Source organism: Onychomys torridus, chromosome 10, assembly GCF_903995425.1.
Source record: "Onychomys torridus chromosome 10, mOncTor1.1, whole genome shotgun sequence".
In the NCBI taxonomy this organism is placed as follows: domain Eukaryota; kingdom Metazoa; phylum Chordata; class Mammalia; order Rodentia; family Cricetidae; genus Onychomys; species Onychomys torridus.
Genome location: NC_050452.1, coordinates 492,258 through 505,974, shown reverse-complemented (window position 1 = coordinate 505,974; position 13,717 = coordinate 492,258). Strand labels below are relative to the sequence as shown.

Here is a 13,717-nt window from a genome sequence, read left to right as displayed (position 1 = left end):
GGCCCACTGACTCAACTAAGCAGGGCTCACATGAGCTCACAGGGACTCAAGCAGCAATCATGGAGCCTGCATGGGACTGCAACAGGTTCTCTGCTTATATGTTATGGCTGTTGGCCTGGTGGTTTTGTGGGACCTCTAACAGTAGGAGTGTGTGTATCTCTGACTTTTTTGCTTGCTCTTTAAACACTTTTCCTCCTTTTGGGTTGCTCTATCCAGCTGAAATAAGAGGGATTTTGCTTTGTCTTATTGTATCTTGTTTTGTTCTCTTTGGCTGTTATCTCTTGGAGGCCTGCTTTTTTCTGAAGAATAAATAGAGGGGGAACTGATCTGGTAGAAAGGGGAGGTGGGGGGCGCTAAAAAAGTAGAGGGGGAGGAAACTGTGGTCAGAATGTATTATATGAGAAAAGACTCTTTTCAACAAAAAGAAAAAAAAAAGAATTAAATATCAAAAAAAAAAAAAAAAAAGCAAAAGAAAGGAAAAAAAAGAAAGTAGGTTTAAAAAACAAAGACAAAAGCTGGGGACTAGAGTGACATCTGAGCAGGAAAGACTACTGGCTGCTCTTCGGAAGGACCTAGGTTGGGTTCCCAAAATCCACATGGCAACTCACAACAGTAAGAAACTCCAGTTCCAGGGGATCCACCACCCGCTTCTGGCCTCTAAGGGAACTGCATGCACATGTTACATGGAGGCAAAAAACCAAAAACAAAAAACAAAAACAAGGTAACTGGCACACACAGTACTTAGCCAGGCAGTGGTGGCATACAACTTTAATCCCAGCACTCTGGAGGCAGAGCCAGGTAGATCTTTGTGAGCTTGAGGCCAGCTTGGTGTACAGAGCAAGTTCCAGGATAGGCACCAAAACTACATGGAGAAACCGTCTCAAAAAAAAAAAAAAAAAAAAAAAATAGTGGGAAAAAATGCTACAACGTGACTGAAATTGGATAAATAATGACTTGTATGGAGATAAATGGATCAGTGAGGTAGAACAGACTCCAAAGCTAAAATCTAGTTGATATTATTTTCTAACAAATGACAAAAATGTATCTCAATTGAATGGCATAAACCACAAATTAGTTAGTAAGTGATGATGGCATAACTGGCTACCCATCTGGTAGAACATGGTTCATCCTCTAAAATTGAGAATAAAAAGGAATTCCAGATGGAGTAAATGCTTAAATATAATAAATAAAACATCAAAAATTAGGGAGAAAAACCCAGGACACAGCATAATATACTATTTAACCAGAAAAAAAAATCATATTTGAGTTTACAAAAGTTAAAAACAATTTATGTTGCAAAAACTATTACAGACAAAGCTAATCAGCACACACTATGGGCTTGGAACCTTTACCAGTCTACAAAAAGCACCTCAATATTGGTAAGAGATAAGCATCACAATGGGAAAACAGGGGACAGATGGGAAAATGGAATTTGTGAGGACAAACCTATGCAGCCATAGGGATGATACTGCTTGAAGTAATTACTAATTAGAGAAATGTAATTAATGTAAATAATAACTATTAATATTCAGGCATTTACACCAGCCTGCCCTTGGGGACCAAGTGACATCAGGACATGACAGCAGGACATGTCAGCAGCAGCGGCCAAGATGTGACACTGTGGCTTCTGCCTCGAGAAGCAGTGCACGCTCCCTACATGTATGCACTATAACCCTTATAAAAAGCTAGCACCTTCTCTCCCAGCTCTCTCTTCCTTCCACCCTCATTCAGAGGCTTATCTGCTCCCCTCTCAAGAGGGACCTGTTACATGATGCGACTTTGTGGTGCCCCTTGGCTCCAAACTGCCAAAGTACCTTTCTCCTTAAATCATTAAAATAACCACTCCATAGCTAATTACATAAAAGAAAAAAAATAAAACATTAGCAATTGCTAACAGAATGAGGAGAGGAAATGCATATTTCTACATCTAATTTTAAAAGCAGTCCACTGTGCTTTGAATGGGGAATGTCCACCATAGGCTCATGTGATTGAAGAGTTAGTCCTCAGCTGATGGCTATGTTTATGAAGGTTATGGGCTCTTAGGAAGTAGATCCTTGAGGGGGACATACATCACCAGGGGTAGGCATTGGGGTCATATAGCTTGGCCTACTTCCCATTCTATTTCTACTTCTGACTATTGATATGTGTGTGTAGTCAGGCTCCTGCAGCCATGCATTCCTCAGCATGTGGTCGGTACACCCTCTGGAACTGTAAGTCCTGTCTCCTGTAAGCTGCTTTTGTCAGCATTTTATAACAACAGAAATGAAACTAATACAGAGTCTTGTGAATATTTTACATTAAATACACCTCAACAAATCACACTCCTGGGAATCCACCCCATAAAAAAGATAAAAAGGACCAATCAAAGGCTTGTGGCAGCATCCTCCTACTGAAAAGAACAAATAACAAAAACAAGCATTCAAAGCAATGAGATAATAAATAATGGCACACATTATTATTATTAAAGCATAATTAAGAATATACATCAGAAGAATTTTCTTAGAAGCATCTTAAGTGACAAAATGTGATATAGGAAAGTATGGCTTTATTTTTAAAAACCAAATTTTGTGCGAAAATTGTTGGTGTTTAAATGTCAAAGTATGCCTGTCTTTGTCTTTCTCTCTGTCTGTATGGTTGTAAGGAACAGAGACAAAAAAAAGAGAAAATGTGGCCAGGACACAACACAGAAGGTTACAAACCAGCTTGCTAGCACTCAGTATTTGCAAGGGGAATAATGTGTTTTAGAAGAAAGGAGACAGTGACATGACTCCATTTCTGTCAAGTAACGTCAAATCCATGCTTCACTGAGGACTAGAAATGCAACATGAGTGGCTGAGCTTCCACTCCTCTCACAGTCCCCACTCTTAAACCGCTACACAATCATCTGCATCTTCTTATCTTTATAATTACCAGTTTTGTACAATGTCTCACATATTTTCTGCATTTTATGAGAATCCTATTGTTAATTAATTATTAACTCATGTTATTTGTTAACTCATGTTTTATGTAAGACTACTTTTAGACACGACTTTTCAAGTTGGTGGCTAGGGGTTTTTAGTTTAAATGAGAAAGGCCCCTATAGGCTCATGTATTTGCATGTTTAGTCCTCAGTGGAACAAAGAAGGATTAGAAGGTACAGATGGTGTGGTCTTGTTGGAGGAAGAATGTCATTGGGGGTGGACTTTGAGGTTTCAAAAGCCCATCCCAGGTGAGTAGCTTTCTACCTGCTGCCTATAGATCAGGATATCAGTCTCAGCTACTTCTCCAGCACCATGTCAGTCTGCCTGCTACCATGCTACCCATGTGCTGATAATAGGCTAAACCTCTGAAACTGTAAGCATGCCGCCAATTAAATGCTTCCATCTATATGAGTTATTTTGGACATGGTGTTTTCTCACAGCAATAGAACACAAAGAGAAGGTGCACAATTTTACATATAAATGCAAATGCATCGCTATATACAAATAAATTAGAAAACTAAGAATTCAGTCATTATAAACAACTGACTATAAAAATGCATATCAGCAGAGCAGGCTAGGGCCACAGAGGCAGGCAGGGGGAGCAGGCTAGGGCCACAGAGGCAGGCAGGGGGAGCAGGCTAGGGCCACAGAGGCAGGCAGGGGGAGCAGGCTAGGGCCACAGAGGTAGGCAGGGGGAGCAGCGGGGCAGTGGACAAGACACAATTGTAATAAAAACCAGAAACTGAGCTACCATCTGCTGAGGAGTTAGTGAAAACAAGCTCCTAATCAAGAGCTTGGAACAAGGACGCCTTTAATCCCAACACCTGGGGAAGGAGCAGATCTGCACACTGTCTGAGGCCAACCCAGGACCCAGCTGCCTATCCTGCAAAACCCAACAACTTTGAGGTGTTACTGAGACTACCCTACTCAGCTGAAATTCATTTGGGAGAGGAATTAGAAACCTACAGTTTGTAGTCTGAGGAAACAAGAGCAGCTGAGGAGTTGACTAAAGACCAAAACGTGACCTGAGAACACAAAAGAAGGCACCACCCAGCCACCAAATCAGATCACCAGAATCCTAAGTATACACTTCACTGACTGAGAACAGGTAAGCTCCCATCTCCAGACCAGCAGATCAGGTCCCTAACTCTTAGGCCCTACCCATTGGAGTCCCAGCAACCAGACAGCTACCTTTCCCGACCCCCCAAATAAACAAACAAACAAACAAACAAAACTGACCCCTAGGAACCTAACCACTGAAACCATAAGCACGCCCTACACCAACCAGGAACAACTGCTCCCAGAGACAGAACCCACTAACACTGATTTGACTAAGCTGATCCCAAAGAAACAGAGACCAACAGCACCAATTTAACAAAAAAATCCTAGTGAACCAAGACTAACAATTAGAACAAGAGAGCACACACCTTCAGACACAGACACTGCCTGCACCCAACAGGGGAAGAGATGAGTGGATGCCAGTGCAAAAACACAGGCAACAACATGAAGACCTATATGACAACATCACAACCTAGTGATTCAACACCTACAAGACCTGAACATACCAAGGCAGAAGGAACAGAAGAAATCAACCCTAAAAATGACTTTAAGAAGATGATAGAGGCCTTTAAAAATGAAATGAAAAACTCCCTTAAAGAGGAAATAAAAAATTCCCTTAAAGAGGAAATGAAAAACTCCATGAAAGAGGAAATAAAAACTTCCCTTAAAGAGGAAATGAAAAGCTCCATGAAAGAGGAAGTGAAAAACTCCCTTAGAGAGGACACAAAAAATTCCCTTAAAGAAATGGAAGAAAAAAAACAAAAAATTGGAAGAAATCAAAGAAAGCCAAGAAAAATTAATTAAACAGAGGAAGGAAACAATCCAAGATCTGAAAAATGAAATTGAGACAATAAAGAAAACACAAACTGAGGGAATGCTGGAAATAGAAATCCTGACTAAACGAACAGGAACTACAGAAACAAGTATAACCAACCGAATGCAAGAGATGGAACAGAGAATCTCGGACAATGAAGACACAATAGAGGAAGTAGATGTATCAGTCAAAGAAAACACTAAAGATAAAAAAGGTGTAACACAAAACATCCAAGAAATTTGGGACACCATGAAAAGACCAAATCTAAGAATAATAGGGATAGAAGAAGGAGAAGAATACCAACTCAAAGGCACAGAAAACATATTCAACAAAACTATAGAAGAAAACATTTCTTACCTAAAGAAAGAAACACCTATGAAGATACAAGAAGCTTACAGAACACCAAATAAGTTGGATCCAAAAAAAAAAAACAAACAAAAAACAAAAAACAAAAACTCCCTGAGCCACATAACAAAAGACAATGAGGAAATCCAGAGAGTCATCAGGTCATACTTCAAAAACCTATACTCCACAAAATTGGAAAATCTGGAAGAAATGGACAATTTTCTGTATAGATACCACATACCAAAGTTAAATCAAAACCAAAGAAACCATTTAAATAGAACAATAACCCCTAAAGAAATAGAAACAGTCATCAAAAGTGTCCCAATCAAAAAGAGCCCAAGACCAGATGTTTTCGGTGGACAATTCTACCAGACTTTCAAAGAAGAACTAATACCAATACTCTTCAAGTTGTTCCACACAATAGAAACAGAAGGAACACTACCAAACTCTTTATATGAAGCTATAATTACCCTGATACCCAAACCAAACAAAGATGCAACAAAGAAAGAATTACAGACCAATCTCCCTCATGAACATTGATGCAAAAATACTCATCAAAATATTGGCAAACCAAATCCAAGAATACATCAAAAAAAATTATCCATCATGACCAAGTAGGTTTCATCCCAGGGATGCAAGGATGGTTCAACATATGAAAATCTGTCAATGTAATACACCATATAAACAAACTGAAAGAAAAAAAAACACATCATCATCTCATTAGATGCTGAAAAAGCCTTTGACAAAATCCAAAACCCCTTCATGATAAAGGTCTTAGAGAGATCAGGAATACAAGGAACATTCCTAAACATAACAAAGGCAATTTACAGCAAGCCAGCAGCCACTATCAAATTAAACAGAGAGAAACTCAAACTGATACCACTAAAATCAGGAACAAGACAAGGCTGTCCACTCTTCCCATATTTATTCAATATAGTACTAGAAGTCATAGCTAGAGCAATAAGACAACAAAAAGAGATCAAAGGGATACAAATTGGAAAGGAAGAAGTCAAACGTTCACTATTTGCAAATGATATGATAGTATACATAAGTGATCCCAAAAATTCTACCAGCAAACTTCTACAGGTGATAAACTCCTTCAGTAAAGTGGTAGGATAAAAGATCAAATCAAAAAAATCAGTAGCCCTCCTATACACAAATGATAAAAGGGCTGAGAAAGAAGTAAGAGAAACATCACCCTTTACAATAGCCACAAATAATATAAAACACCATGGGATAACACTAAACAAGTGAAGGACCTTTTTGATAAGAACTTTAAATCTCTAAAGAAAGAAACTGAAGAAGATATCAGAAAATGGAATCCATGCTCATGGATAGGTAGGATTAACATAGTAAAAATGGCAATCTTACTAAAAGCAATCTACAGATTCAATGCAATCCCCATCAAAATACCAACACAATTCTTCACAGACTTGGAAAGAAAAATACTCAACTTCTTATAGAAAAACAAAAGACCCACGAGAGCTAAAAGAATCCTTTATGATAAAGCAACCTCTGGAGGCATCACCTATAGCTATAGTAATAAAAACAGCCTGGTACTGGTATAAGAACCGACATATGGACCAATGAAATCAAATTAAAGACCCTGACATTAATCCACACACATACAAACACCTGATTTTTGACAAAGAAGCCAAAACCATACAATGGAAAAAATAAAGTAATGGTGTTGGCATAACTGGATGTCAATATGTAAAAGATTACAAATAGATCCATATCTGTCACCATGCACAAAACTCAAGTCTAAGTGGATCAAAGACCTCAACATAAATCCTGTTACACTAAACTTAGTAGAAAAGAAAGTAGGAAGTACTCTTGAACACTTTGGCACCAGAGATCACTTCCTAAATATAACACCAACAGCACAAACACCAAGCACAACAATTAATAAATGGGACCTCTTGAAACTGAGAAGCTTTTGCAGGGCAAAAGATATGGTCAATAAGACAAAAAGAAAGCCTACAGAATGGGAAAAGATCTTCACCAACCCCACATCTGACAGAGAATTGATCTCAACAGTATATAAAGAACTCAAGAAATTAGACATCAAAATAGTGAACAATCCAATTAAAAAATGGGCTAAAGAGCGAAACAGACAATTCACAAAACAAGAAACACAAATAGCTGAAAGACATTTAAAGAAATGCTCAACATCCTTAATCATCAGAGAAATGCAAATCAAAATGACTCTGAGATACCACCTTACACATGTCAGAATGGCTATGACCAAAAACACTAATGACAGTCAATGTTGGAGAGGATGCAGAGCAAAGGGAACACTACTCCACTGTTGGTAGGGATGCAAACTTGTACAGCCACTGTGGAAGTCAGTATGGCAGTTTCTCAGAAAATTGGGAATCGAACTACCTCAAGACCCAGCCATACCACTCTTGGGCATATACCCAAGGAATGCTCAACCATACCACAAAGATACATGCTCAACTATGTTCATAGCAGCATTATTTGTAATAGCCAAAAGCTGGAAACAACCTAGATGGCCATCAACTGAAGAATGGATAAAGAAAATGTGGTCCATATACACAATGGAATACTACTCAGCAGAGAAAAACAATGACAGCATGAAATTTGCAGGCAAATGGATGGAACTAGAAAAAAAATCATGCTGAGTGAGGTAACCCAAACCCAGAAGGACAAACATGGTCTGTACTCACTCATAAGTGGATTCTAGATAGAAAGCAAAGAACAATCAGACTGCAACCCACAGAACCATAAAGCTATATATATGGAATGGAGTACCCTAGGATGACTGTTGCTTATAATAAGATTTGGTTTTACTCAATTACTGAGCAACCCTCAATGAAACATTACACTATTAAGGACAATGAAATTCCTCATTGGGCTTCTGAGCGATGAGTGCACCCTGTGGCTGCAGCTGAAGCCCAAGATGGCAGAGATCTATTGGGCCTTCATGAAAAACTCTCCCCTTCCAATGCCAATGGGGATTGAAAGCTCAATAGGGCCATCGTTGGCAAGCATTAACATAAGCCTAGGAACTACAGCCATGTGGTTGGATTCTTCAGAAGGTAGTGTATGGTAACTGCTTTTCAAGTATGTTTGAAAACGTGTCACCCAGACACCTAGGAGATTAAGGATATTACTGAAGATCACTGACCTCCATTTATTAACAGTAGCATGCCAGCTAAGCATTTTCATTCTCACAATCCTGTTCAAGCTGGGGAAATACCTACTTCTCAGGAGTGGCTCTGTGCAGCATTTTTTGGCCTCCTGAAATTCATTTAGTCCCCTTTGAAGATACCTTAAACTTTGTGAGTCTGAATGTAGCCATTATGAGACCATTAGTTCTGCTCTTTGTGAGCTACCTGTTTTTCCTTTATGGTTCTTAGTTGTTCTTTTTCAGAGCTGCCAGCTTAAGTCATGCTGGGATCAAGAATAATGGGCCTCGGTGGTTTGTGTTCCTGGAGTTGTGTCCATGCCAATAGATACCCACATGTTCCAGAAGAGAATTTGACATCACTGCTGCCGTTGTTGCTGTTATAACAGTGATGACCACCACTACTACTGTTTCTGGGATTGCCATTTCATAATTGGTTACTACAGCTAGCACAGTGGAGACCCTGGCAGCAAAAATAGCTACCACAGTTAATTAATCTTTCATTCTATTGGGCATGACAAATTTAAATCAATAGTTATATACATTTCGATTGGCTTTGAAAGTTATAAATTTACAAACTTAAGTTCCATTTGCTCTCGGGATACCATCTTACAAGGACTCCAATTTGCAGTAAGGCTCATTAAGGAAGGGAATGTCTCAGTTGCCTTTAACCTACCAGCTATGGGTGTATTAAGATTTCTGTTGGTCTTTTCTGTGTAGAACACACAGATTGCAAGCCCAGCACCACTTAGAAATCTTTGGCAACAGTTAACTCTGCAGCTCTCACACAATTGAGCCTATATGATAATGAGTATTCAGAGATGGGTAATACCTGGGGGGGTGTTCACCAACCTAAGACAGAATGCCTGTGTGGCCTGGACAGGTATCTCCAAGAGGGGTAAGGTGGCCTGCTGACGTCCCATGCAACCTAAGTCAGAAGCTCATTTTTTAGTAATAGGAGGGGACCTGTAGGGCCCTGGCTCCCGTTTTGGGTAACTGTTACATTGCTTGTTGACCTTGACCATGATATCATTTCTCTGCTAATTCCCTGCGAGATTCCACCCTCCTGAATGCTTAAGAAAAGCTCCTTGTCTGTGTATCCAGCATATTGGGCATTAACAGCTTAGATGCAAGATTGTAAAACATCAGAGGTGGGGTTGGGGATTTAGCTCAGTGGTAGAGCACTGGCCTAGCAAGCACAGGGCTCAGGGTTTGATCCTCAGCTCCAAAACAAAAACAAAAACTTCTGCCCACTGGGGTTCTCCCATTGTGCTGTAAGCCTGTATTTAAGATCTCCTCCCTCCTTCAATAAATGGCATTTGGCATTCAGAAAAAAAAAAAAGGAAGAAGAGGGGGGTTAAGATCATAATGGGGAAATCCACAGAGACAGCTGACCGGTACTAGTTGGAGCTCACTGACTCTGAACTGACAGCCTGGGAACCTGCATGGGACCAAACTAGGCCCACTGAATGTGGGTGACAGTTGTGTTGCTTGATCTGTTTGTGGGGTCCCTGGCAGCAGGACTTATCTCTGGTGCATGAACTGGCTTTTTTGGAGCCCATTCCCTGTGGTGTGATACCTTGCTCAGCCTTGATACAATGGGGAGGTGCTAGGCTCTCCTTCAACTTGGTATGCCAGACTTTGTTGACTACCATGGGAGGCCTTACCCACTCTGAGGAGTGGATGAGGGCAGAGTGGGAGGGAGGTGAGGAGGCGGGAGAAGGGGAGGGAGGGGGAACTGGGGTTGGTATGTAAAATAAAAAATTTTTAATAAATATTAAAAAATGCATATCAAATGAAAATATGTTGTTGAAAATATATCAGAATTCCAGTAATAAATGAATGAGATATTAATTACAAATATATACTTTAAGGAGACTAGAGAGATGACTCAGTGGTTAAGAACACTGGCTACTCTTCCAGAAGAATCAGATTCAATACCTAGAATCTACTGGAGGTTCACAACCATGTTCCAGGAGATTCAACTCCCTCATCTGTCATCGTTGGACATCAGTAATACACATGGTATACAGACATACATTAATACAAAACACCCATACACAAAATACAATAAATTTTACTGTATACCAATGTTTTTAAGAAAAGAGACAGCTGTTGAAGGTATTCTCAAGGTCACTGGGACAGGTTCTATTCAGGAGAAGGAAGCAGGAAAGAGTGGTAACCAGCTTTGCTGTCATATCTCTGCATTCTGTTATCATGTTTATTACAAAAAGAAAAAAATATTACTTTTGAAGTGTGAAAACAGTAAAAAAAGATAATTTATAAATAATTCATAGGCTCTGTTGAAAAGATTATATATAATAATGCATGCAAAGTGTTTAGCTCATTCCCAACATGTTATAAATGCTCAATAAAAGTTAACTATTTTATTTTTAAAAAATTAGAATTCACTGGGCAGTGTTGGTGTACGCCTTTAATCCCAGCACTCGGGAGGCAGAGGCAGGCAGATCTTTGTGAGTTCAAGGCCAGCCTGGTCTATAGAGTGAGATCCAGGAAAGGTGCAAAGCTACACAGAGAAACCCTGTCTCAAAAAACAAAAAAACAAAAAAAAAAAAAAAAAAAAAAAAAAAAAAAAATTAGAATTCTAGACAGCAGTGGAAATTGTGTAGCTGAATTTCAAAATGGTATTATGTAGACTTGGCACAGTCACCCTCACTCTGAACCTGCTCTCCTTTAGACTGTAAGGGCTTGTACTAAGGTAACAATAGTATTCATTAAACAATTCTATTATCAGAAAAATAAATCTACAATTAGGTAAATACATTATTATACAATAGAAAGGAGATGACAATCTTTTTGCCTTGAAGACTACATTAAGAACTTCAAGAACAATCTTCAGGCATTGTGATCTGTCCTAACATTTGAAATGATAAATACTTGGGTCCTGGATATGGACTCCATGTTGGGGAAGACTTGAGATGACATATTGGGAACCAGTGCAATAGTTCTTCTTGAACTCTGCCCAAGAGAGAAGTTTATTCCCAACAAAGACATGCCACTTTGACTGTGGCCTACTTACAAACACTCCATCCTAGTTATAATCCATGAGAACTAAATCTGACCATTGGTACCACTATTATCCAATGAGACATCAAAATATCAAAACAGCATCACAAATGATGTAGACATGCTGGTCTTACTACTCACATGGAATCTACTTTTTCTTTCGGACCTTGCACTTGACCTGTCACAGTCCCTTTGCTTGTATTCTTCACCCAGCCAACCACTCCTCTTTTCTTAGCTTCTCCTTCTGTGTACTGGTTTCAGGAAAGTAAGCAAGAGAGGTCAAGTCCATCATTAGAGTCTATACTTATAAAACAACTCTAGTTGAAAATATATCAGAGTTCCAGTAATAAATAAATTAGATATTAATTTCAAATATATACTTTAAGGAGACTAGAGAGATGGCTCAGTGGTTAAGAAACTGCTAACCTGACATTATTTTTTTCTAAAATATAGTCTATGGGACCAAAAGAGATAGCTCCATGGTTAAAAGCACCTGCTGCTCTTGCAGAGGACTAGGGTTCAATTCCCAGCACCCACATGGTTGCTCATAACCATCTGTAACTTCAGTTCCAGGAGACCCAGTGCCCTATCTGGCATCTGTGGGCACTAAGTATGCAAGTGATAGACAGACATACATGCATGAAATACACGCTATGTGCTTGCATAGTTGACCTACAGTCACACCACTATTTATAAGATCAGTGCAATTAGAGAAAAACAGATAGACAGTGAGAACTGTTTCAACAGTTTCTAGTACATAAAATTAAATCATATTTTCCTCACATTCATTAATGATGAATTAATTATATTGTTAATCTGGGCTTCAGACTGATAAACCCAGGATTCTCAATCACTGATTTAAAACTGTCAGTTTGTGATCAACATAAAATACATACAGGCAGAAACAGACACTGGATCCATTTTGAAAGTTCAAAAAAAATAGATACAATTTTAATAATAAAATCAAACCAGCAAGAACATAGGCATACACACAGTGATCTGGAGGCTAGTGCACAGTTAGATCATTCTGATAAAGTTGGTTATGAACAAATGCATGAGCTAGTCTGAAAATCAAGAAAATAATGAAAATTGGGGCAATGAACTCTAAAGGACAGAGTTATCCTGAAATAAGAGGAGCTTGACTGATGGGGACATGGTGAGACTCTTGGGGTCAGCAACCAGACACCTAAAATAGTGATGCCCAGGTCAGAGAGTAGGTGAAAATACAAACTACAGTTAAGTTTGAGGGAAGTGGCATTTTTTAAGACAAAACCAAAAGCAGGGGTGGGAGTGGGTTTTACTGCCAAAACGTGCTACACTAGCACCCTCTCACTTTACAGTGTGAGATGTGCCCCTGGCCCAGGAGAGGGGACATCTAAAACATGAGAGAGAACCCATAATTTTTATCTAGTATACTTAGCCAAATGCTTATTAGAATCACATGCCAGAATACTTTTGAAATTCATAGAAAACTCTAAAACCTAGGAAAGCTGTAATAAAACTTTAAAGATAGTTCTAATAGAACTCACAAACAGTAAATTTTAAGAAAAATATCAGTCGTCAAGAATAGGATAAAAGCAGTAGGTTAGAAATGCGTCGAAAATGCCTCTATATGATTAAAATCAATAGTAAGAAAAAACATATAAAAATACATTTCACTTACCATTCTGAAGCAAACACCTGAATGAAAGAAGGAAAAAAAGATATGTCAGCTTGTCTGCCTTTTAAAAACTATGCATTTTCTGCCATAACTTCCATCTATTAAAGGTTGAGTAGCAAAATGAATGAGCCGGGCAGTGGTGGCCTAGGCCTTTAATCCCAGCACTCAGGAGACAGAAGCAGGTGGATCTTTGGCCAGCCTGGTCTACAGAGCAAGATCCAGGAAAGGCTCAAAGCTACACAGAGAAACCCTGTCTCAAAAAAGCAAAAAAACAAAACAAAACTCTCCAATCTGAATGTACTCAAGTGGTCTTCTTAAAAATTATTTTCTTTTAAAATGAAGACTTTGGTGGGACATATTTGAAATAAGAGTATATAGTGAAATGTTGAATTACACTTTAATCATATTTTTAAATGTTTATTAAACACACAGTTGATCTGGTAGTACAGTCCCATAATCCTGGCTACTTGAGAGGCTGAGGTAGAGGGATGACAAGTTTAAGTCCAGTCTAGGCTACATAGAAAATTCAAGACCAACCTGGGCAAATTTACCTCAAAATAATAAGAATAGGGAGGAGGTCATCTATGCATGCAGCTCAATGGTACATTTGCCTAGCATGTATGAAGCCCTAGACAGTCCCCAATTCTACAAACACTGAATGAATGAACAGTTAAGAGTAGTTGATATAAAATATACCT

General features: G+C 38.9%; 1 protein-coding gene across 2 annotated transcripts in view; it reads right to left on the bottom strand.

The window, feature by feature from the left end:
• Acyp2 (acylphosphatase 2) overlaps positions 1-13,717 on the bottom strand; it is a 160,890-nt gene that overhangs the window by 127,120 nt on the left and 20,053 nt on the right. For both annotated transcript variants that reach the window (XM_036201605.1, XM_036201606.1), the window contains exons 2-3: positions 13,023-13,039; positions 11,501-11,610 (exon numbers count right to left, since the gene is read on the bottom strand). In XM_036201605.1, the coding sequence (XP_036057498.1) occupies positions 11,501-11,610; positions 13,023-13,039 (127 nt within the window). The remainder of the gene's footprint in view (positions 1-11,500; positions 11,611-13,022; positions 13,040-13,717) is intronic.